The sequence below is a fragment of the Triticum urartu genome, chromosome 3, assembly GCF_003073215.2.
Source record: "Triticum urartu cultivar G1812 chromosome 3, Tu2.1, whole genome shotgun sequence".
Lineage (NCBI taxonomy): Eukaryota > Viridiplantae > Streptophyta > Magnoliopsida > Poales > Poaceae > Triticum > Triticum urartu.
The window spans coordinates 22,263,226-22,288,477 of NC_053024.1; the positions used below are offsets into that span (position 1 = coordinate 22,263,226).

At 44.7% G+C, this 25,252-nt stretch overlaps 3 protein-coding genes across 4 annotated transcripts; all 3 read right to left on the minus strand.

The window, feature by feature from the left end:
• Window positions 1-510: 510 nt before the first annotated feature.
• Window positions 511-3,259, minus strand: LOC125547742. 2 transcript variants are annotated; one of them, XR_007300744.1, is made up of 6 exons: window positions 2,814-3,258; window positions 2,492-2,563; window positions 1,543-1,633; window positions 1,340-1,465; window positions 1,081-1,259; window positions 511-994 (listed from the first exon to the last, which is right to left on the minus strand). XR_007300744.1 is itself a non-coding variant. In XM_048711533.1 (5 exons), exons 1-4 carry the CDS (start codon window positions 3,054-3,056, stop codon window positions 1,380-1,382), a joined length of 492 nt encoding a protein of 163 aa, XP_048567490.1. In that variant the 5' UTR covers window positions 3,057-3,259; the 3' UTR covers window positions 511-994; window positions 1,340-1,379. The 2 variants fall into 2 exon arrangements, 1 of the variants encoding a protein (XP_048567490.1); XM_048711533.1 differs by lacking the exon at window positions 1,081-1,259 and having other exon boundaries at window positions 2,814-3,259.
• A 10,088-nt stretch (window positions 3,260-13,347) lies between these two features.
• Window positions 13,348-15,748, minus strand: LOC125542475. Its single transcript, XM_048705525.1, has 4 exons — window positions 15,661-15,748; window positions 15,403-15,482; window positions 14,994-15,084; window positions 13,348-14,198 (listed from the first exon to the last, which is right to left on the minus strand). Exons 3-4 carry the CDS (start codon window positions 15,075-15,077, stop codon window positions 13,620-13,622), a joined length of 663 nt encoding a protein of 220 aa, XP_048561482.1. The 5' UTR covers window positions 15,078-15,084; window positions 15,403-15,482; window positions 15,661-15,748; the 3' UTR covers window positions 13,348-13,619.
• A 1,445-nt stretch (window positions 15,749-17,193) lies between these two features.
• LOC125547743 lies at window positions 17,194-23,227 on the minus strand. Its single transcript, XM_048711534.1, has 2 exons — window positions 23,002-23,227; window positions 17,194-18,222 (listed from the first exon to the last, which is right to left on the minus strand). The coding sequence occupies exons 1-2, from the start codon at window positions 23,089-23,091 to the stop codon at window positions 17,650-17,652; spliced, it is 663 nt and encodes a 220-aa protein (XP_048567491.1). The 5' UTR covers window positions 23,092-23,227; the 3' UTR covers window positions 17,194-17,649.
• Window positions 23,228-25,252: the final 2,025 nt, after the last annotated feature.

A 25,252-nucleotide genomic window follows, 5' to 3' on the forward strand; every position in this document is an offset into this window, starting at 1 on the left:
GGTCAGTTTGGACGAGCCCACCGGACAGTGAGAGAGACACAAGGCAGTTGCGGGTTGCCGTGTAGGAAAAAGGAGACGCGCTTATATCTACAAGTCGACACGGTTTTGGGCCGGCCTGCCGAAAACCGGCGGTGAACCAGAAGATAAGATGAAGGATTTCTTTTATGTGTTTACAAAAGAGAAGTTAAGGTTTTTTGATCATGGGGAAAAAAACTAAAGGTATCGTACAGCGGTCAGTAACCCAATTAAACAGGGTTAATTCGTACACCACACTTAAAATGAATCATGGTAATTACATGTTTGCATGTTCTAATTATGTTTGATAGCAGAGTGCTGGGGTTACAGGATGTGAACCAAAAGTGCAGAGGATAAAATAACAAAGACGTGGGCTGTAGCTTAGCGGTCTCCATTTAACAGTTGGGTTAGCTAGGACTAAAGGCTAGGCATGTTCACTGTTCGAAAGACCATCTAAAGTTAAGAAACCGAGTAGATACCAGATATATAAGTAAATTCATCCCAAAAGACTATCTCTTTCACAATAAGGGAGGGTGGTCTGTCAACATATTAATTCAAACCGCTTCTACGGAGACATTGTAGTTAAGAACAATAATTTACAGCAAAGGCAGAAACAGTTTTGAGAGAGATCAACAGATGGAAGGACATAGAAATGACATTGCTGCTTTGCTACACGCGCTCCAAAAGTATACCCTAGGATAGACTCAACAGATATTCATGGATCTCCTTATAGGGGATAGACGATCAGGCGCAGCCCCTTCGTTGAGCATTTGAACGCAAAGGCATAGACCCGGCCCTCTTTCATTTCTGCCTTCTGAAAGAAAGCGCTCCAGTTCTTTGTGATGGTGGCTCTGTTGTCGACGCCTTTGATGAAGCGAACTGTGGCATTGACAGTACCATCTCCATTGCTCACTGGCAATTCATTGCTGGCATCCATATGTGGGTAGATACTGCCTTTAGAGAAGGGCACCAGGAAATCCTACAAGGCAAGGCAAACGCTGATTAGTATGTAATGGTGCAGCATAAGATGGACTGAAACAGTGTAAAGGATTTTTTAGTGCTAACCATTCTTTTTCCAGGGGTTGCAAAGGTCTTTGTCATGTGGCAGACATAGTAGCTGTTAGGTGTTCTCTTGTTTTTAATTAGCTTGCGCAGCTTCTTAAGATTATTGTTGTACAACTTCACTTCATTTCCGTACACACAGTACGGGCTAAACTCATCAGCATAACCGATGCAAGGCTCACCTACGTAATTTGTTACAATCATATAGTTGTTAACGATTTACAACCGATCAATAGGAAGGAAAGTACGATAGAGTTTGTACCGCGAATAATGAATTCCCCTGGTTTTAGATGGATTTCTTCTCATTTATAATCTGGGATCCAATCCGATGACAAGGGCCGGTCGATGTACTCAAATGGCTGCTTGTGCTTTTTACAGAGGAACTGGTCTGCACAAGTTAAGTGGAACGAAATGAGGATACGTTAGTCAAATCTGGTAATGAAAAAATGCCCATAAGGTAATTACTGTGATTGTTGTAGGTGGCATGGGCCTGTGGTGTATAGGCAGCCTCAACATCACTGTCTGTAGCATGTTCTTCTTGTTTAACTGTGAGCCCCTGCAGATGAGTAATAGCAGATTAAATGAGTTCGAGCGAGTGTATCTTTGTTGGAGTAGGCAGACAGAAAGATGTTAATTTCCTTCAAGATATTTCCAGCAGCGTGAAGCATGTTGGAAAGTTGCATGTTTTTCTATATACAAACAAAGTAGCAGACTATACAGTAAACTTTCAGCTGCACAACCAAATTCCATAGTCAATTAGACATAACGAATCTAAATGCTTCCAAAGGAAAGAAAAGAAAAACGTTGGTCTATACCGAATGAAAAAATTCATATCTTATGCATCACATGACATCTATTTCCTTATAGGAATCGAGATTCATGCAGTACAACTTTCCTATGAAGTTCCTATTCCCATCCTTGTCCTATGATCAAAGGAGGCCTACATTTGCAAACCTTGTATACTTAAAAAGTTCGTGCAAGTATTCTTTTAAGAATCTTTTTTGGAATAGTGTTTCCAAGGTGTTCAGCAGAGACGGGGACAAGTTTCGACGACAGAGAACTCAAGAGACGATATAACAAGCGAAGTATGACTCAATTTCCAAGCACAGGCTTATGGAACCACATATAGCGCATAGTGTGCGTATATTTGGCCTGGTTCATCTATTAACTAATATTACTAACCACAAGCAGCTTTTAAGTTCAGTCTTAGACAAGGCAGAGATGCACAATAACTGTAATTTTACATTATAAGTCGTAACATGCACGATGCATCTGCATTCTAGGTTCTGGCTGTTGTTCTTTTCCCTTGAGAAATTACTATTGTGGAATATATAATCTAGGCTATCACTTACTAAAGGAGCATATATATTTATACCTCATTTCTGAATCTAGCAAACGTGGAAACATAGCTCACCTTGCTATCGAGCACAGCCCTGTTTGGGATTTCCAACCTGACTCCAGCCTTGACTGCGGTGGTCACATTGCCCTGCAGATGGGGCAAGCAGTTTTCATTAGCAACAGGTCTAGTTGTACACAGTAATTAACCACAGTAAAAGGAGGAACGACGATTCAATATCTAAACACAAGCTTATTCGACCACATTCATCACATAATGTACATGTATTTGGACTTGAGGCATCTACTAACTAAAATTACTAACCACAAGCAGCATTCAAGTTCAGTCTAGGACAAGACAAAGACACACAAGCATTGAAATGTTAGACTAAAGAACGCACGTGCTCGTCGGATCCATGTTCAGTCTGGGAGTGAGGTAGGTATCCACGTTGTCGTTGCTCGCCGGATCCGGCACAGGGCCAATGGATATAGAACGGGAGGCCGTGATCTGCGGTGGGTCGTCGCAATGGGCAGTGCCATCCCCATGATCGCCGGCCCCCGAGAGAGAAGGTGGAAGGTGTTAGATTGGGGGAAGACTTGGAGGTGGAGGGGGCGGGCCATGGTGGGCTGCGGCGGCGCGGCATGGCAGGTGGGCAGAGGGAGGCGCGCGAGGCCGTGGCCCTGCGGATTCGGCATACAAAGGCCGTGGACGGCTCGATCTGGCGGCGAGGGCGGCCGGGGAGGGTGGTGGTCAGCGCGGAGATTCAGGGACGGACCGGTTGTTCGGATCCAGTTGAAGGCAGGGGAGGCAGGGGAGGAGGGCGCGGAGATTCAGGGACGGACCGGTTGTTCGGACCCAGCCCTCGTCCCACTTTCACTTTTATTTTTACAACTCAATTTGGCTGTTTCTTAGTAATACACTCCATTTTATTTAAAGTAAAATCTTTATTTTATTATTAGAAATGCACATCTTTTTCCAGCCAAAGTAACACATATGCTGTGATACGGTTGGCAAAAGGGAAAGTAGTAGCTGAATGGATACCAAAACATTTTAAAAAATCTGAAACTTTGTGAAAATGTGATCAACAAATATTAGAGAGGGTTGCAAATTTTAGTGGTCAAATGACATTCGAGGAACTATATACGATAAAAACAAAATTACCCAAAATGTATGTGCACTGTTTGGCCAAAATTTGTAATTGTGTTCTTCTTTGGTACTCCCTCCGTCTCAAAATAAGTGTCTTAACCTTAGTACAACTTTGTATTAAAGTTGTACTAAGGTTAAGACACTTATTTTGGGACCGAGGGAGTACAATTCTCCTCGGATATCATTTGACCACGAAACTTGACAAGCCTCTCTAACATTTGATGATGATCATTTCCACAAATTTTTTATATTTTTTCAAAATGTTTTGGTATGTTTTCATGCGTGGGTGCACGAGAGTGGGTATAGAAAAACCACTTTCTTGGCAAAAGAGATGTAACAAAAACAAGGCAATATAGGATTTGCATGACAGGAATATGCAAAGAGAACAACAAATTTCACAAAAGAACCACTCTTATTGTTATTTCGAATATTCACATGATCATAAATCTACATATCCATGAAATAGCAAACCCCGTATCTTCACTTTTACTTCATTTTACAAGTCAATTTGGTTGTTTCTTTGTAATACACTCCATTTTTTTATAGCAAAATTTTTATTTTATAATTTAATGCTCCAAAATTGCTTCCGATGTAAAGAAATAGGTTGGTCAAGTTTTCACATTCAATGGATCAGGGCCATGAGATTGGATGGACAAATCCCATTGCCATTTCTGTATCCTTCTCCATGTGGAATTTGATCAATAAAAAATCGATTTAGCCCTATAAAAAAACGAATGCCAATAGTGTGTGTATCTAAGGAAATAAATCATTATTTGTTGTGGAAGGTAAAACAGGTGTGAGGCATGGACGGATGGACATGGATTTGGAATTATTATCTAGTATGTTTTTCATCTATACAATGAAAACTAACTATAAACACATAATTAACTGTCCGTTTTGCAATTTGGATGGGAAAATAATTTCAGAGCGAAGAATTGTCATCCCCGTTTGTGACGCCTCCGATTTAATCGTACACTAATCATACACGCAAACGTGTACGATCAAGATCAGGGACTCACGGGAAGATATCACAACACAACTCTACAAATAAAATAAGTCATACAAGCATCATATTACAAGCCAGGGGCCTCGAGGGCTCGAATACAAGAGCTCGATCATAGACGAGTCAGCGGAAGCAACAATATCTGAGTACAGACATAAGTTAAACAAGTTTGCCTTAAGAAGGCTAGCACAAACTGGGATACAGATCGAAAGAGGCGCAGGCCTCCTGCCTGGGATCCTCCTAACTACTCCTGGTCGTCGTCAGCGGGCATCACATAGTAGTAGGCACCTCCGGTGTAGTAGGAGTCGTCGTCGACGGTGGCGTCTGGCTCCTGGACTCCAGCATCTGGTTGCGACAACCAGAATGAAAGGAAAAGGGGGGAAAGGGGGGAGAAAGCAACCGTGAGTACTCATCCAAAGTACTCGCAAGCAAGGAGCTACACTACATATGCATGGGTATCAAATGGAGTAAGGGTATCATATGTGGACTGAACTGCAGAATGCCAGAATAAGAGGGGGGTAACTAATCCTTTCGAAGACTACGCTTCTGGCAGCCTCCGTCTTGCAACATGTAGAAGAGAGTAGACTGAAGTCCTTCAAGTAGCATCGCATAGCATAATCCTAAGCGATGATCCTCCCCTCGTCGCCCTGTGAGAGAGCGACCACCGGTTGTATCTGGCACTTGGAAGGGTGTGTTTTTATTAAGTATCTGGTTCTAGTTGTCATAAGGTCAAGGTACAACTCCAAGTCGTCCTGTTACCGAAGATCACGGCTATTCGAATAGATTAACTTCCCTGCAGGGGTGCACCACATAACCCAACACGCTCGATCCCATTTGGCCGGACACACTTTCCTGGGTCATGCCCGGCCTCGGAAGATCAACACGTCGCAGCCCCACCTAGACCAACAGAGAGGTCAGCACGCCGGTCTAAACCTAAGCGCCCAGGGGTCTGGGCCCATCGCCCTTAGCACACCTGCACGTTGCGTGAGCGGCCGAAAGCAGACCTAGCCTAGTAGGCGTTCCAGTCCAATCCAGCGCGCGCCGCTCCGTTGCTGACGTCACGAAGGCTTCGGCTGATACCACGACGTCGAGTGCCCATAACTGTCCCCGCGTAGATGGTTAGTGCGTATAGGCCAGTAGCCAGACTCAGATCAAATACCAAGATCTCGTTAAACGTGTTAAGTATCTGCGAACGCCGACCAGGGCCAGGCCCACCTCTCTCCTAGGTGGTCTCAACCTGCCCTGTCGCTCCGCCACAAAGTAACAGTCGGGGGCCGTCAGGAACCCAGGCCCACCTCTACCGGGATGGAGCCACCTGCCCCTTCAGCCCCCATCTCCGAACAGTATCACAGGTAAGGTAACTGTGTGAAGTATATTGTATATGCCCGTGGTCACCTCCCGAAGTGATCACGGCCCAGTAGTATAGCATGGCAGACGGACAAGAGTGTAGGGACACTGATGGAACACTAGCATCCTATACTAAGTAGTAGGATAGCAGGTAATGGTAACAACAGTAGTAGCAAGGACAGGCTATGCATCAGGATAGGAATAACGGAAAGCAGTAACATGCCACACTACTCTAATGCAAGCAGTATAGAGGAGAGTAGGCGATATCTGGTGATCAAGGGGGGGGGCTTGCCTGGTTGCTCTGGCAAGAGAGAGGGGTCGTCAACACCGTAGTCGTACTGGGTAGCAGCGGCGTCGGTCTCGATGTCTAGCGAGAGAAGAGGGGGAAGAAACAATAAATATAATGCAAACAAATGCATGCCGATGCATGACATGACAAAGCGTGATGTTAGGTGTGCCCTAACGCGGTACGAGGTGGTACCGGTGAAGGGGAGGAACATCCGGGAAAGTATCCCCGGTGTTTCGCGTTTTCGGACAGACGAACCGGAGGGGGGGAAGTTGCGTGTTTGCTATGCTAGGGATGCGTGGCGGACGAACGGGCTGCGTATCCGGATTCGTTGGATTTTTCTGAGCAACTTTTAAACATTTTCATCTGACTTACATTTAATTTATATGATTTTTCAAAGTTTTATTAATATACTGAAATTGTTTTAATTATTATTTCGAATTTAAATAATGTTGATTTTTTTATACCCTGACCGGGCCAGCCACAGTCAATGACATGTGGGGCCAGTCAAAGCCCAGCCAACAGGTCAACAGTCAAAGTTGACCTTGGTCAATGTGTGAACAGTGCTAATGGGTCCTACTTGTCATGGACATTGTGTCTATTAAGTCAATTAATTAGAGATAGCCGACACGGTGGTCCACATGTCATTTGTTATTAAAGTAACTTAGCACTAATTTAACACTAACTAATCTAGTCCTAATTAAACAAGGGGCCGGCCGTACTGGACAATGGCCCAGCCGGCCACACACGCAACACACACACCACACACAGCACGCAACACACAAATCTGTTTTCTGTTAACAAAAGATAGCATTTTGTAATTTTCGTAGGATGTATTCCATGCATCAAATGGATTTATTCCAATGGGATAAAATGAAGTTTGTCATGTATAGTTTCTACTCATATTATTTTTACTAATATTAATAACCGTTTAGACTTTGCTTACGGGCTGTATAGAGGGTTAGTCATTGTAAAAAGAGAAAAGCTAGCTAGTAGTATCTTCAGTAGCTAGCAGTACAGAGTACAGTTAGCAGCGGTAGTAGTAGATGCAGCAGCAGTGCCATGGTAGCAACTAGCAAGCAACAGCAGGCGAGCACGGGTGGGGTGGAGGCAAGGCGCGGCGAGGGTAGCAGCCGGCGCGGTCAGGCGTGGCCAGGCGCGCGCGAAGTAGGCGCGGGGCGGCTACAGGGTGCAGTCCAAGGACGTGGCCACGGCGGGCGCGAGCAGAGACAGGGCGCGGTGGGCGGCAACGCAGGGAGCGGCGATGCATGGGGTTCGCGTGCGTGTGAGGACCACGGCAGGGGCGCATGACCGCGCGCGGGAGCGGAGCTCCGACCATGGCGTCCGCAACGCCGGCCGGCGATGAGCAGCGGCAGCAGGACGGTGGGCTTGGAGGAGGCACCGCCACGCGTGGGCGAGCACGCACGGGGACGCGGTCGGGTGCAGCCGGTCATGGCCAGAGGCCAACGGAGCACGGGCGAGGGAGAGAGAGGAGGCCGGGGGCCTCATCGGGAGTGCAGGGGCTAGGGCAATGGGCGCGGTGAGGTTCGGGGAGGCCGACGGGGACGACACGGCGGAGTGGGAGGCAGTCCGGTGGGGGAGGGCGAAGCAGGCCGGCGAGGAAGAGGCGCTCCGGGCGACGGTGGCCAACAGCAACGGCGAGGCGCGTCGGTGGCCTCCTCTCGATCCCGATCCAGATCGGGAGAGAGGAGGGGAGGGGATATTTTGCGGGAGAGGAGTGGGGGTGTCGGTGGAGTGGGGGGGTGAGTGGCCTAATAGGCCAGGGTCAAGGTGACCGGCTGGCTAGCTGGGCCGGTTGGCCCAGCGTGAGAGGGGGGGCTTTAATTTCTTTTGTCTTTTGTTTTATTTTCCTTTTTCTTATCTTTCCTTTTCCTGTTTTGGTTTCTTTTAGTTTCATAAAACATAAAAGTTGTACCTATAATAGTATCACTAATTATACCTCTGCTACAAAAGGTTTAACCCCCAAATAATATAGTTTAGTATTTTATAAAATACAAGCGACATTTAGTTAATTGTTTTACCTACTGTTTTAATTATTTTAGAGCAGTTAAACATTTTATAAAAATGTGGTTTCTCTACAATAATCACTTATGATTTATTTTTCACGTTTGAACTTTTTAGTTTTGACTTTTGAAAACTTTTCTAGTTTGACTTTATTTTAAATTTGAATTCCGAAACGATTCTGAATCCCGAGATTACCAACAGTAACCAAGGTGACCTGGCATCATTAGCAGAGGTTTACTGTAGCTTGATTATCCGGGTGTCACACCGTTTACTTTTTTAGCATGATTACTGGAGGCATTAATTTAGGCAGTGTGATGCAGGGAATTGGACATTTTTTAGCTAGAAAGCAAAGTAAAATCATTTGCATAAGCCATAGATCAGCTACACGCCTTCGCGCGAGGGTGCCTGTCCGAACATTTTGATCAAACGGGTAATGTCAAAGTATTAGTGACTTACGGTGCTATTCGGATGATAAAAAAGGCAATGAAAGGATGATATTACCACCGTGTATCTTAATGGGATTAAGAACGTTTGAATGAACTGGAGTTATAATAGATGTTAGGCAGAATGTAACTAAAAATATTGGTACTGGCTTAATGCCGCAACCTGAGAAACCTCGAAACACCCACCCATGAAGCCATTGCATCACAAAGTATAGATAAATGTTATAATCTGTGTAAGTGAGCCAAGAGGGTTAATGTCAGGTTGTTGTGAGCTAAATAAAGCACGATTTAACGATGCCAGGAGCTGACTGTAAAATCAATAACTGTAAGTAAGATAAAGATGAAACAGAATGGAATGAATCCATATAAAAAAATTAAAGGAGATTCATATATAACAGGAAGAATCACCGAAGAATCCATTGGAAACAAAGATCATTCACGTGCACAACATGGGAAGTCACCAAACAGCATACATTCATAGAAACCACACTTAACGATAACAACAGAAAGTACACTTGACGATAACAGCAATCCATAGAATATGTAGTTTTTGTTCAAAAGAACATCAAAAGGGCAAAGGCAATGATCTGTAAACATGTTGGGTACGATGCGCTGACCGAAGATCACCAGACCGTGGTCTCTAGGCGCTGCTCGGATTTCATGCCAATATAACGTAGCCTTTTTGCCAACTTTCCCGTGCTTGCGAGTGCCGTTTTCATAGCCCATTTGGTGCTGTCATGCCCTCTTAGGTACCGAGTAACGGTCGTATTCTGTATCTGGTTGGAATACGAGTTCATATATCTGGCAGCATAGTACCATCCTCTGCGTGCCTTCTTTATTGTTTTGTTTGCTGCAACCAGCAACCTTATTAGGTGTGTCACCTTACTTTCCAGCCTTTTAACATGGATGTAGTGATAATCCCTGACTTCCTTGCCACATACATCCTCCATAAACTTAATGGCTGCCATAGCAGCACTGTCTTCTGCTTCATCACAGTTTTTTGAGATCACACCAGATATTGAGGTTGGAACAAGTAAACCATCGATCAATTGCAACGATGAATTGAAAGTAACCGTCACACAAGACTCATTGCCCGGATATGGCTTGTGTTGGTAAGTCGCAGAGGGCAACTTGAGAGCTCGCAGCATGAGGGCAAAGATGTGGGAAAGAGGAATCAGTATTACATAGTCATCTTCCTGCAGAGGAAGGAAAAGGTTTAAACAATTGGGGGATAAAGACTAATATCACAAGTCATTGCATTGATTTGTAAAGCAGGGAACAATAAGTTTATGTTATGTTGATCAAACTAAATCAAGCTACTCTAAGATGGAAAACAAACTGGACCCAGGGAAGAAGGATGTTTAAAAACATGTTGCTCCACTGAATAAATTGGCCTTGTGTTGAAACAAAAAGATTTGCGAACTAAGGATTAGGTGCCGGTGCACTACTTGAGCTTGTCAAGCACAGCCTATCACCGTTATGCTACTGTAATCACTCATGCGCTACACAAAGAACGTTTTGTATAAGAGGTAGTCATGCCATCTTCTGAGAGGCTCTGCGATCTGAAGTTGCACTTTGCCTTGCTACTGTCGACGGGGCTATCAGGTTGGTAGTAGTTCAAAGTAATCTGAAGATGTGACTTGTCTCCCTTTTTCTACATAGACATTCATGGATGTTGTCTGCTTGAGATGGAAATGGGAACTATGCGTTTTGCTCTTATGTGGAATGCATACAACGGATGGTACTTGCGAACTAACAATTAGGTGCCAGTGACAGGATCAGAAGCAAAGGCATCATCACCATTGAATCCCCTAGGGTCAGCCTGCCCACGGCCCTGACCGGTCGGGCCACCGCCAGACCACCCACGGCCACGCCTACGACCAGCTACCAACGCAGCCCCAGCCCCAACGGCGTCCTCACCATCGATGATGATCGGACGACGTGGCATGTCAATAACACAGGTACGCCATACCCACACGCTGGACAACCAAGAAGCAAGAACCATGTAACCCTACAGAGAGCAACAACAGGTATCCAAATGTGTGGTCTATGGAAAAGGAAATATAGTTGCATGAAAGGTTCAGACAACATAACATTAACTAAAGAAACATCTACAAGACTATCAACTACACCAATCACATGTAAATGAGATAGGTTTAAAATTGAACGTGGTGAGCCTGAGTATGCACAGCCCCTAGATGAGACATGTGTTTCTCTTCAGAGAAGGATGTGAGATGCTATGTCAATCAGTTTTTTTGTCAGTCATCTAGTAAAATCAGAGGGGGGATTTGACGTGTGTCAGCTCACCTGTGCAAGGCCCCGCAGACAGTTGTTGGTGGAGCAGGCGGAAAGCGCTGGGTTAGGAACAGGGAGTTTCTCGGGCGCCAGCGTGATCTGATCACGGAGCTCGTCGGCGGCCATCGTGTTCTGATCAAGGAGCTGGTCGGCGACCATGGTGACCTGTAATCCCCAGATGTGGGCACGTATTTAGAGTCCAAAGGGAAAAATAAACGCGATGTATGACCGTGCATAAGCGGGGACTGACCTGGTCGGTGGAGTTCATCTGCGTAGGGCGAATCGAAGAGGTGATGCGGAGTTCAGTTGAAGAAGGCGCCGCCGTGCGGAGAAGACGATGCAGCTGCAGGGAGCATGTAGATCCATAAGTCTGACCTACTAAGATAAGATCCCCACACCGGATCGGTTTTGTGGAGCGTTTATGCGTCTCCTGGGCCGGCCCGTGAGGGCCCGTGAGGTTTGGCTGCATTTTTTTGTAAGTATCGTAGCTGTAAGTGCATCTAGTGCCACCCCTAGTTGGTTTTGGAGTATTGACGACAAACCTAGTTGAGGGACTAATGTGTTTGTGAGAATTGCAGGATAACACAGGTAGAAGTCCCTCATTGAATCGGTTTTCCTACCAGAGATGACCCCTAAAATGTATGAAGACATTGAAGTCAAAGGTGGTATATGAAGATATTCACATTGAAGACTATGAGAAGAGAAGACACCACATGAAGCCTATGGAGCTCGAAGATTTAGATCTTTCGTAGTTCTCTTTCTTCTGTGTTGAGTCATAGGAACCACCGTACTGTTAAGTGGGGTCCAAGAGAACCAGTCAGAATGACTGAAGTGATGCTTAAACAAAACCTATGTCTTCGAGTGAAGACTTTGAGAACGAATCTTGTCCAGAGTCGGGCAAGTCAGCTTTGCTTGAAGACCAAGTAAAGTTGATGTGTGAGTTTGAAATCTGACCGTTGGAACACGTGTCAGTTCCTTAGTGACCCAGGGTCATTTCGGACAAATCAGGTCGGGTTGCCAAGTGGCTATAAATAGCCCACCCCCTACAACCATAAACGGTTGGCTGCTCAGATTCAGAGTACGGCTTTTGTCGTTTGGGAGCAACCCACCTCGAAGCCTTTGAGAAAGAATTCCTTGCGAGGATAAAGCCCTAACCACCCAGAGCCAAAGAGAATTAGGCATCACTTAAGTCTTCTTGTCTGTGTGATCTGAATACTTATTACACTTGAGGACTGTGCATCCTCCAGCCGGTTAGGCGTCGCGTTCTGAGCATCCAAGAGACATTGTGGATTGCCGGTGAACGAAGTCTGTGAAGGTTTGGGTGTCTACCTTGAAGACTTACCAGAGTGATTGGGCGAGGTCTGTGTGACCTTAGCTCAAGGGGAATACGGTGAGAACTGGGTGTCCTGAGCAGCGTGTTCAGGACTATGTGTCCGGGACTGTGTGTCCTAAGGTTTAAATACCTAGCCGCCCTAACCAGACGTACAGTTATCACAGCAACTGGAACTGGTCCAACAAATCATTGTCTTCAGCGAGTCACTGGTTTCATCTTCCCTTCTCTTTACTTACTGTTACTCCTTGTGAAGTCATTGTATGTTCGCACTATCTTTTGTCTTCACTGAGTGACTGCGTGTTCTGTGTGGCTTCACAATATCTTCCTACCTGATCCTTACTACATTGTTGCTATTAGTCATTGTGCTTTCACTCTATTGAATACTTGACTATGGCTTGCCTAGTGTAGTCTACCTTCCGCTGCAGGGTAATAGGTTTATTTCTATCGTTTGTCTTCATAACTTCCATGTTTTGAAGACTTTCATAAAAATCGCCTATTCACCCTCCCCCTCTAGTCGATATAATGCACTTTCAGTAGCTGCCTCTTATTGTATTGCCCAAAGAAAACTGCTCTTTATTGCATATAATTTTTTTATAAGTATCTCAACTGCCTCTAATTGTACTGCCTAAAAAACTGCTTTTTAGTTTAGTTGTCTAGCTACCCAAGTCAATATCAGATGCTATAAAAAACGAGTAATAGAAATTAGTAGATTCCGGTAAGAGAAATGTCTCCACAACATGAATTTGATATTTGAAAACTCGCCCCGGATTTAAATTTTTCCAACTAATCGATCTTGAGGAGGCGGCAACGGGTAAAAGCAGGTCAGCATACAATCATAGAAACCACAATTAACATATTCCCAACATACAGTTATGCGTATCCAGTAACCAAATTCTGATTGTTATTACCAAGGCAAATTAGACAGTCTTATTACTGTAAGTTATAGTATATAACAAATAAATTGCCCGAAGGCCATTTGTCAATAAATACATGAAACAATGAGGAGCACAGAACATATATAACATGAGAAAACAAGGAAACAATGAATAAAATAGATGAGAGAAAAATTACCACGACCATTGCTTTAGCTCGTTCATAATATATAATACATAATTTACAACATGGGATGGTAGCCCGATACCAAGCTGGTTCATAGAAGCATAATTTATAGTAAGGAAGGGCAGTCTGCCAACAAGTTAGTTCATAGAAGCATAATCTCTGTGCCTTGCTCAAAACAAAGTGAGAAGAGCTACATGATACCAGGTGGTACTTTCCATTACAAAGGCAATGGTTCATAAACATACTGGGTACGATGTGCCGAACAGAGCTCACCAGATACTATCTGTAGTCTCTAGGCACTGCTCCAATTTCAGGCCAATACAACATAGTCTTTTTGCCAACTTTCTTGTGCTTGCGAGTGCTGTTTTCATCGCCCCTTTGGTGCTGTCCTGCCCTCTTAGGCGACGAGCAGCTGTCGTATTTTGTATCTGAGTAGAATACGAGCTCATGTATCTGACAGCATAGAACCATCCTTTGCGTACCTTCTTGATTCTCTTTTTTGCTTCATCCAGGTACCGCTCTAGGAATGTGACTTGATTTTCCAGCCTTTGTACGTGGGTGTAGTGATAGTCCCTGATTTCCTTGCCACATGCATTCTCCATAAACCTAATGGCTGCGATAGCAGCACTGTCTTCTGCTTCATCATAGTTGTTTGAGATCACACCAGATATCGAGGTTCGAACACGCAAACCATCGATCAACTGTAATGATGAATTAAAAGTAACCGTAACACGAGAGTTGTTGCCCGGATATGTCTTATGATGGTAATTCGCAGGCGGCAACTTCAGAGCTTGCAGCATGAGGGCGAAGATGTGGGAATGGGGAATCAGTATTACATGGCCATCTTCCTGCAAAGGAAATAAAAGGATATAATATTTGCTTAACAAAGGGATAATCTCACAATATATTGCATTGAGTTATAAATCAGGGAAAAATAAGTATTAAGTTCTGTTGGTGAAACTAAATTTGTTTGCCTATCGATCAGTATGAACCAATCAATTAGAAACATAATACATCGGTTAATAACTTTAGTCTCATTAAGACATGCTGTTTTACAACAATCATGAACACTGCAAGGGAGTGGCGTTAGCAGGCAATAGATGCGGCCAACATATATTACATAAAAACATCAAGCTAAACAAAGTATATCTGGAAACTACTTCCTTCGCACATATCCCACTAACATGTTTCTACTACATAAATTACAGCTTCTGTCTTTAAAAAATGAATAGCATTTTTGAGTAGCCAATTCTTATAACATAAGAATAATTAGACAATTCCTTGAGCAGCTTCTCTGAACATAGCTCACACACATAGGCTCAAATATGACAAGAAGGCCTTTCTTCCTTTGAAAGGCAGTGATATGGAATTGAACAAACATGAAAACGAAGCAGGTATATCATATATAGTTGATTAAATTGCTTGGTCATAAAACATGACAACGAGTTTTTCCCCAAATGACAGGCAAGACTAAAGTCGCTGCACAGTTGACCACCTACTGCCAGACAGGGTTTCTAATTCACCAAGAAACAGTAGTTAAGTAGAGGTTCCTAGGCATATTTAGGCGTACCAGTGAATTAATAAGACGGTCAGCATGACAGGGCATGGGAACAATTAGTTATACCAGAGGTTCAGTTTGTTACCTTTGGTTCAGAGGGTGTTGTGCTTGACGATGCCAAGCCAGGAGATCCCTTCTCGCAAACATCCCCAACGCCCATGCCGTCCATACGCTGTCTGCGGGGTGTGAGCTAGAAGAGTGAGATTGGGGCAGGGAGAAAATAGATAACAAAAGATAGAGGAATGAATGCATTGAATATATTTGTACATCTACACGATATACAGTTTTCAACAAAGTGCACATAGTTAACACATTTGACAGCACACAGTTCATCTTCTTGACCATCTACAGTTGATGCATGCTACCAAAATTATTACGCATTATCACATATTGCAAAGATGTGCTGGACAACAGCAAATTAAACAAAAAGATGTAGCACACAACAACAGTTGGAACAAAAAGATATACAAGGGGAGAAGAAGACGGGTTTGTACCTTCAAGAGAGATGGCTGTGCTTCGCTCTGCCGCCGCGCCGGGGTAGCACGTAGACCCTGCAACTGTTTCTCCTTCTAACCTGAAGATCGAGCGAGGGGGTTAGAAAATGGATCGAGGGAGAGCTAGCTAGACCGCAAGAAAGAGGGAGATGGGCTAGCGGCGCGCGAGATCGAGGGAGATGGTCCGGGGGCACGGAATAGCTGGAGAGGGTCGGCAGCGCAGAAGAGAGGGAGGGAGGAAGAGGGGCGGCGGCGCACCTGTGCGTCGGAGGAAGTAGGAAAGCAGCGATAGGGTTCGGGGAGAGACGAGCTGTTCCGCGTGGTTTCTTCGTTTTGGAGGCCTCGACTTATGCATGCCAGCGGCCGATTGGGCTGTTAATGGGCCAGGGACCAGGTAAGGCCGGGGCTATGCTAAACTAATATGTGTTTTTCTATTTCTTGCAAGCAGATATCTTATACCTAGGATAATAAGCTATTATTTGTTGTGGCGGTAGAAGTTACATCTGATCAGTTTGTCTGATTCCGCCTTTTGTTTCGTCGGTCCTTCCATACGTTTGTATTTTCTAGATAAGTTAGCATGGCTAGAACTCTTTTGTGAAATCACAAGAACATATTTATGATCATAGTTCCTGTAAACGCCAATGAATATTTATAAAATACGTGAACACTTTACTAAAAGCACACGACTTATAAGAAGTATGTTTTTTTATTCGAAATTCTGACACCGATTAACAGTGAGCCATTATTTATCCCCACGAGCATTTTACAAAAAAATTCAATGAAGTATGAAGCAAACACATCACAATTTTTGTTGGAGCACATGAAATTTTTTAAAAAAATGCATGGATATTTTTTTAAAACCTATTGGAATCAGGAACTAATAAACATGAGCGTGAATTTATTATGTAGTTTGATTTCATCGGCACGAACCAATTATAACCTTATAATAATTAGCTACTTGTTGTGTAGGTCTGATGACATAATCATTTGAGCATGGAGAATCGGCAATATCGCCTATTTTTTCTAAGATGATTGGAGAGATAAATTCCATTAGTTTGACGCAGAGCATACAAAATCTCAAACTAACTAATTGGAATAAGACCATTTCTGGCAGCATATGTTGTAAGCAAATATCACCACATAGTTATGTCTGTCTAATAACCATATTCTGATTGTTAGCAGCAAGGCAAAGTACATGGCCATATCACGGTAAGCTCAAGAATCCAGCAAATAAATTGCCTAAAGACCATTTGCTACAACAAAAGACTGGTGTGCTGGTTTCAACTGTGTACTTAATAAGTTATATGGAGGGCGGTCGTACGATTGTTCGACCACAACTATCATAGCCAAAATATTGAACAATATGCTAAGATCCATATCAAATTTAGAACACACATGTAGCAGAGCCGACCAAAGAAAACGGCTCACATTGCCAGCCGACGACGCCGTTGAACAAAGACCCTGGTCGCTGCTCCTTGCGCTGGTGGAAAACAGCTCCTTCCGTGCGCGTGGTGCCATGGCGCGGGGAAAAGCTTCGAGGCCTTAGATAGAAAAACAGCCGATGCATTTAGATTAATCTCATATCATGGAGCAAACCAACAGAAGGAAATTAATCGGGAGACAAAGGAGGCAGGGAAAGGAACTTGCCTTGGCTATAGGAAAGGGGGATAGCGCCGCCGCGAAAGCCGAATGAATAGGAGAGGTCCACAATGGTGTATTATCAATGACTTTGGCAAAAGTCAGAGGGCAGAAGATAATGTGTGTACGAAACAAAGCAGTAGACATAGCACAGTGAACAGATTAGAAGACCAACATCAGAGCTACCACTTAATTGGTTCATAATTTACAATAACTATAGGGTGGACCGTCTAGTAGCACCGATCATACAACCATCAAGGATTGTCTCATAGGACCGACCATACATAATTTACAATAAGGGTAGGGCAGGTTGCCATCACAGTACTTTATAACAACTCTGTAGAGGCAACATGGCCAGATACGCTGATATTACTTGATAAACCAAAAGAACTTGCGCGTTCTCACACGATCGAAGCATCAGTCGGATCCATCATTAAGGAAATCGTCATACAGGCAGTTTGCACCACAAGCACCCTCGAGGTCCGACGAGTAGTAACCACTGTTCTGGCCCTCATGGTCAGATGGGAAGTAACCATAAAACTCGTCACATTCAGAAAAGTCAGACTCAATGTCATATGGGTAGTCACCAACGCTCTTGACTGCATCAGTTCACATGGCAGCCAGATAGGCAAGGTTGTCAGCTTCTTGAGTAAGATGATAGCAATCCCAGGCCACATCATCTACAACAGAAGAGGATCCTGTAGGCAGGTAGTTGACTGCCATCTTGTCAATACGCCCTGCAGAACCGAGCATGTCATCTGCAAGTGACCCCCGGCCCTTTGCAATGCCCCTGACCCGGAGATTTCTTTTTTCCACCTTAGCCTTCAGATTCCTGATCTTCCTGGACTGTTCGGCAACAGTGTTGGACAGGTAGCTTATATTGGTCTTAATTTTCTCCATCTGAGGGCAGTCAAACTTAATATCCATGGTGGTTTGAAGATGTTCCAAGTAGCTAGTAGCAGCATTTTGTATGGCCTCGTTGACATCCACAGCTGGGTCGCCACTGATCCTCATATGTGGTGCTGGTGCTGACGAATGCGACCGCGATGGCCAGAAGATAGCAGTAGCCACCACCCGGCCCCGGGAATATGAGCAGGTCTTGTATTTCACCTCCGGTAAACCAACTTCAGCAAGAACGGCACTAAGCATAGCCCGTGGCCTAATTGTGACATAACGCTTCATCTATTTAGAATATGTAGAGTGGTAAGTCATCTATACAACAAGAGAAATACACGGAAGTATTTTACTACCAAAGATACAGGACCATAGAAATGTATTATGCTTCATTAGCGACGGGTTCAGATCGAGCACAACATATGTGCAACAGCAAGCTGGAAAACAAATCAGAGTTTCGTGACGGCACAACGACAATGTAAATAGTATGTTAATTATGTCAGGCACATTATTGAGAGGCATTTCTCAAACAACAGCAGTGTTGTATGTCAACTATAATTAGCAAAGGCAAACTGGTAGACCAAAGGAGATAAACGGCATGATAGGAAGCAAATCAAAGGCAAGCATGGATAGCATAAAAAAGATATTCGCGGTATCTAAACAATTTGATACACAGTTGACTGCAGAACATAGCTTACAGAACAGCTTGTAACACCCTCGATGCGACTATAGCTCCCACGTGTCGAGGCATGACTTAGAGACATAATCGCATTGAAGGCATATGTCGCAAGTTAGGCAATCTTCACAACATCCCATATAATATAAATGATAAAGGGGAGATAACATAGTTGGCTTACACTCGCCATGTCAATCAAGTACATAAATAACATTACATCATCCAAACACTCATGGCCCGACTACGGCGCCAAAATAAAAGATAACCCAACATGCGACACGGTCCCGTTCACCCCCAACTGGGCACCACTACTGATCATCAGGAAAGGAAACATAGTAACGTTGAGAGTCTTCGTCGAACTCCCACTTGAGCTCATATGCGTCTCCTGGAGCGGAATCATCAGGCCCTGCATCTGGTGTAATAGTAATCTATGAGCCACAGGGACTCAACAATCTCACACCCTCGCAATCAAGACTATTTAAGCTTATAGGTAAGGCAAGGTAAATATATGTGGAGCTGCAGCAAGCGACTAGCAAGTATGGTGGCTAACTTATTCGCAAAAGAGAGCAAGAAGAGGAGGCAAAGCACGAGCGAGAAACTAGAGAGCAACCTGCGCAAACATTACTCCAACACCGTGTCCACCTCCCGGACTCCGCCGAGAAGAGGCCATCACGGTAACACACTGAGTTGATTCATTTTAATTAATTAAGGTTTAAGTTATCTACAACCGGACATTAACAAATTCCCATCTGCCCATAACCGCGGGCACGGCTTTCAAAAGTTCATATCCCTGCAGGGGAGTCCCAACTTAGCCCATGACAAGCTCTCACGGTCAACGAAGGAATAGACCTCCTCCCAAGACGTTCCGATCAGACTCGATATCTTGGTCATTCAAGACACTTCGACAGGTTAAAACAAGACCAGCAACACCGCCCGAATGTGCCGACAAATCCCAATAGGAGCTGCACATATCTCTTTCTCAGGGCACACTCAGATTGTCTAAACTTCCGGTAGGCCAGCCCAGAGTTGCCCCTGGTAGCCACCGGCGGCTGACAGTTTGGACCAACACTCAGAGGAGCACTGGCCCGGGGGGGTAAAATAATGATGAACCTTGAGTCTGCAGAACCCAAGGGAAAGAAAAGGCTAGGTGGCAAATGGTAAAACCAAGGTTGGGCATTGCTGGAAAAGCTTTAATCAAGGCGAACTATCAAGGGGTTCCCATTATAACCCAACCGCGTAAGGAACACAAAATCCGGAAACATAACACCGATATGACGGAATCTAGGGTGGCAAGAGTGGAACAAAACACTAGGCGAGAGGCCGAGCCTTTCACCCTTTACCAAGTATATAGATGCATTAAGATAACATAGCAATATAATGATATCCCAACAAGTAAATAGATGTTCCAACAAGGAACGGCCTTCAATCTTCACCTGCAACTAGCAACGCTATAAGAGGGGCTGAGCAAAGCGGTAACATAGCCAATCAACGGTTTGCTAGGACATGGTGGGTTAGAGGTTTGGCATGGCAATTTGGGAGGCTTGAAAGCAAGTGGTAGGCATCACAGCATTGGCATAGCAAAAGAGCGAGCAAACTAGCATAGCAAAGATAGTAGTGATTTCGAGGGTATGATCATCTTGCCTGCACAGTTGTCAGAGTTGACTGGATCCTCGAAAGCAAACTCAACGGGCTCCTCGTTAGCAAACTCGTCTCCCAGCTCTGCCCAAACAAGACAAACAAGCAAAAAGGATACAATCAAACACGTGCAAACTCAAACAACGCAATGCAAAGATGGTATGCTATGCGGGATGCGATGCGGGATGCGATGCGGGATGCGAAATGCAAAATATGACAGGAAATGCATGAACCTGGCCTCAACTTGGAAATCCAAGTGTGCCACTGGAAAGATGAGATGAAATCGCTTGAAAACGATATAAAGAACGCCGAAATCGGAGTTACGGTTTGGAAATGGCAAGCGATTCAAAAATGACACCGGTCTGCGATTTACAGCAAGTAGGCATCTAAATGCAATGAAATGAACATGCTACAGCACCCAAACATGACAACAAAATACATGGAAGGGATGCACACAAGATTCTTAACAAAAGTCTAGCACTGAGCTACGGCCAATTCATCCATTAACAGGTTCAAACAAGCATGGCAAAAATGCATATGGCAAACAGATCTCAGACTTAGTGAAATTAACACTTGTCTGGAATTTCAGATCAGGTAGCCCTCTTCGGAGCCACAAAACTACATGCTACAGGATCTGAACATCGCAAAGTAAAGCATGGCATGGAGCTACTCAAAGAGCTTAACAAAAGTCCCTTAGTGACCTTGAGCCAAAAGGGATCGGAAAATACAATTGCAAGCATGTGAACATAGCAAAAACATAATCAGATCACATACTTAGTGAAAACTGACACATGCTGAAATATAACTCAAGTAGGCATGTTTACGAGCTCGATGCACTCACTACGGTGCAAGTCATGGCAAGACAAGCATACAACCATCAAGAAGGCACAAAATGCAATCAAGACATGGCAAGAACAATAACATAGCATGCACGGATCAACTACAACATCACCGGCAAAATCGCAAACAAGTTGACAATCTGCCCAGATTCACAAAGTAGCAAAAGTAGAGCTCGATTGACTCAATCTAGGGTGCTCCATAATTGCAAACAAAGACATGGATAGGTAGAGCACTACAATATTAACAAAACATCCTTACTTATCATCCTCAAAAGAGGCACGAATCACTAGGAAACAACATGAACATATGGCATCATGAGATAAACAGATCAAGGACTTAGTGGAAATGCTAAGTCCCTGAAAACAGAATTACTAAGTGCACCACTTTGCAAGCTTGCACTAGTCACCAAACACATCCTAAAAATACATGGGTTGCATCTCTGGAAAGATGACAAAACCCTTAACAAAACACATGTAGAGCATCAGGGCATATCATGCACACATTAAACATGGCAAAAATGACAAAAACCTAAACGGAGTAGCAGATCTGACAATTAACTCAAGTAGCCCTCTTCTAACGGCATTTCGGGCATCGAGATGAGCTCAAATGAAAATGATGCAATGGAATGAAATGATGTACTCTCTGAGATGAACATTTTGATATGCTATATGCATGAATCGGAGCTACGGATGCAAAGTTACAGCCTAACGAACAAGAGCACTTGAACTGAAAATATCTGGGACTTAGTAGAAAAAAAATCACCCCGCGAGAAAAAAAAATCAACTCCGGCAAGAAGAGGCCGGTTCCTCCGTCTCCGGCGACGGCGAGGCTCGAGCGCGGCGGGGGGAAGCCGGGGAGCGGCCGGACTCCGGCGGGGCGGCCGGATCTGGCTCCGGGAGGCGCGGATCCGAGGCGGCGGCGAGCGGATCGGGGCGGCGGCGGCCGGATCGAGGCAGCGGCGAGGTTCCGGTGGCGTGAGGTTCCGGTGGCGGCGGCGGCGTGGCCGGCGACGAGGAGGTGAGGCGGGAGGCCGGCTCGGGCTGAGGAGGAGGCAGGCGGCGACGATGGGCTCGCGGGGGCCCCGAGCCGGCCTCGCGGGCGGCGGCTGGCGGCGGAGTGCCACGTGGCGGGCGCCTATTGGCCCGGGCGGCGGAGCGGACAATGTCCGGCGGCTGGATTTTTGTCTGGCGTGGCGCGGGGACGATTTCTAGGGTTTCGCCCGGGATTTGGAATGCGGGGATCTATATATAGGGGTAGAGGGAGCTAGGAGAGTCCAAATGAGGTGCGGTTTTCGGCCACGCGATTGTGATCGAACGCTCTAGATGATGGAGCAGAGTTAGCTGGGTTTTGGGCCAAATTGGAGGGGTGTTGGGCTGCAACACACACGAGGCCTTTTCGGTCCCTCGGTTAACCGTAGGAGTATCAAACGAAGTCCAAATGGTACGAAACTTGACAGGCGGTCTACCGGTAGTAAACCAAGGCCACTTGGCAAGTCTCGGTCCAATCCGGAAATGTTTAATCCCCACACACGAAAGAAAGCTAGAAATGACCACCGGAGGAGAACGAAGCGCCGGAATGCAAAACGGACAACGGGGAAAATGCTCGAATGCATGAGACGAACACGTATGCAAATGCAATGCACATGATGACATGATATGAGATGCATGACAACGATAACAACACACGGATACAAAGACCCGAACCCGAGGAAATAAATAACTTAACGCCGGAAACGGCTAGAGTTGGAGTACAAAATTGGGAAAGTTACATCTGGGGTGTTACACAGCTGTACCACAAAACACAAGTCAACAAAGTATTCTCTCATTGTCATAGACGAACGACAGGCCCAGTCGCATAAAGGCCGGACAGATCTAAAGCAGGCATGGTTTAAAGTCGACCAAGCAAACGGGATTTACCTTGGCAGCTGGAGACATCGTTGAACGAACATCATGGTCGTTGTTCACCGCATCGACGAAGAAGAGCGCCTCCCGTGCGCCTGTTGTCATCGCGCGAGGAAAAGCTTGGGGGTGCCTGGATGCACAGATCGACGATACCGTAAGGAAGTGTCCAAAATACAGCCGAATTTTGCAAAAGCCAGCGAGCCGGCGAGATAAAAAAAAGATGAAGGGTCTTGCCTTGTACAGAGTAGGAGGAGGAGAGGGCGCCGCCATGAAATAGTGCAGGGAAGAACAAGCAAAGAGTGGTTGCCCTAGCATTGTTTATATAGTAGTATATAGGGGAGGCACGCATCGAACGGGCCAGGCCGAAGGCCTGTCATACTGAACTGGGCCCGAACAAGAGCCCGTGCACAGGTAACAGCCATATGGCAACTAAAAAAATGACAATTGTTTCTTTGCTATAAATAAGGACGGCGATGGCTACATAACTACTTGTTGTTGCTTAAGAAAAACACATATCCTAAACTAAATTCGAAAGATGCTTGTTATTCAGAGGAGGAACAAGCAAGTCGCAACTAAGGAGACAATCTAATACCAACAGCAAGCCCTTTTTTGTTGCCATTAACATTTTACAAATTAGTCAATAAAATTTAAAACAAACAGATCACATCTTTTATCAAAACACATTAAAGCTTATGAAGGAATCATTTTAGCTTGGAGAACCGGCAATATCGTTTATTCTTTCTAACATGATTTGAAATACTAATTTCAATAGTTTGACACAGCGTGTAAGAAAGATAGATGTAATTAACTGGAATAAGATCATTCCTAAAAGCGTATGTTACAAGAAAGTAGAAGTGAGTCTAACAACATGATAATTACCTCACAACATAACCATGTGAATATTATTTCCTAAGGAGAGAAGTTAGTAAATCAATGCCTTCTAGACACATGTTCACAGCACATAGTTATCTATGTCCAGTAACCATATTCTGATTGTCAGTACCAAGTCAAAGTACACAACCATATCAATGTAAGTTCAATAATCTAACAAATAAAATGCCTAAAGGCCATTTGCCAATAAGCATATGAAACAACGAGGAGCACATAACATATATAACACGAGAAAAGAAAGGAACAACTAATAATATAAATGAGAGGACATTCACCATGACCAGTGCTTAGCTTGTTCATAATACATAATGCTTAGCTTGTTCATAATACATAATTTACAATATAAGCCGATAGCCTGCCACCAGGCTGGCTAGTTCATACAAGCCTAATTTATAATAGGGAAGGGCAGTATGCCACCAAGCTGGCCCATACAAGCATAATTTACAATAAGGTAGGGTAGTCCATACAAGCATCATGTCTAGTTATGATAGTACTACACGGCACACCAAAATAAGCCGTTACGACTACTGATCAATCACCAAGGGGAACGGTGACATCAAGCGACGACTGTTGCGGCTTTAGAGCAACGCAAGACTCAATTGCCATGACCTGGAACATCGGGCGCCTTGATCTGAAGCTGTCTTGGGTAACCCGGACAACGAACCTGAACTTCATGGAGCATAATGCTTTAAACTCCTTTGGTGGAAACCTTGTTCGAGCAACGGCATGGAACAAGTTCTTGATTGGTTCATCGTCAGGTTTATTGTTCCGTATCACCTACATGGCAGTTGTACCAACTACAACTTGAGCTGTTCTACCAATCAGAAGAAACCCGGCCTCATCCGTGCCGTCGGTGCACACCAAACACATACGGTACCTGTATTGCAAGTTACAGTAAACAAATCAATATAATTGAAGGCATCATGTATCGTAATCAAGGATATAGGAACAACTCGTACCCGATCGTAGGTTCCACCCCCTGGCAACCTTGAGTGCATACATAGACCGGTGCACAAGGGACGGAGCCAGGTCCAGGAAGCACATTACAAAAGCATCGAGAGCAATACACAAACCACCACACGGGTAAGGGATACAGCCTAGTCATCCTCGCTGCACAACGAAATACATGGCCCTACACAGACAGATATCACAGTTAGTGAGCATACATCCGAATGACATAATCCAACAGATTTGATATGATCAGGACATGATGTACCTTGTTTTCAAACAGGTTAAAATTATTTAACTTGCACATAATCATCTTTGGGTGGTGATCGTCAGGGTAAGACCTCAGACCACTCTCTAAAGGCAATGGAGCCTCTGCAATTGGACGGAACTCCTGTGCATGGCTATATGAAAATGCTATTCGGTGAGA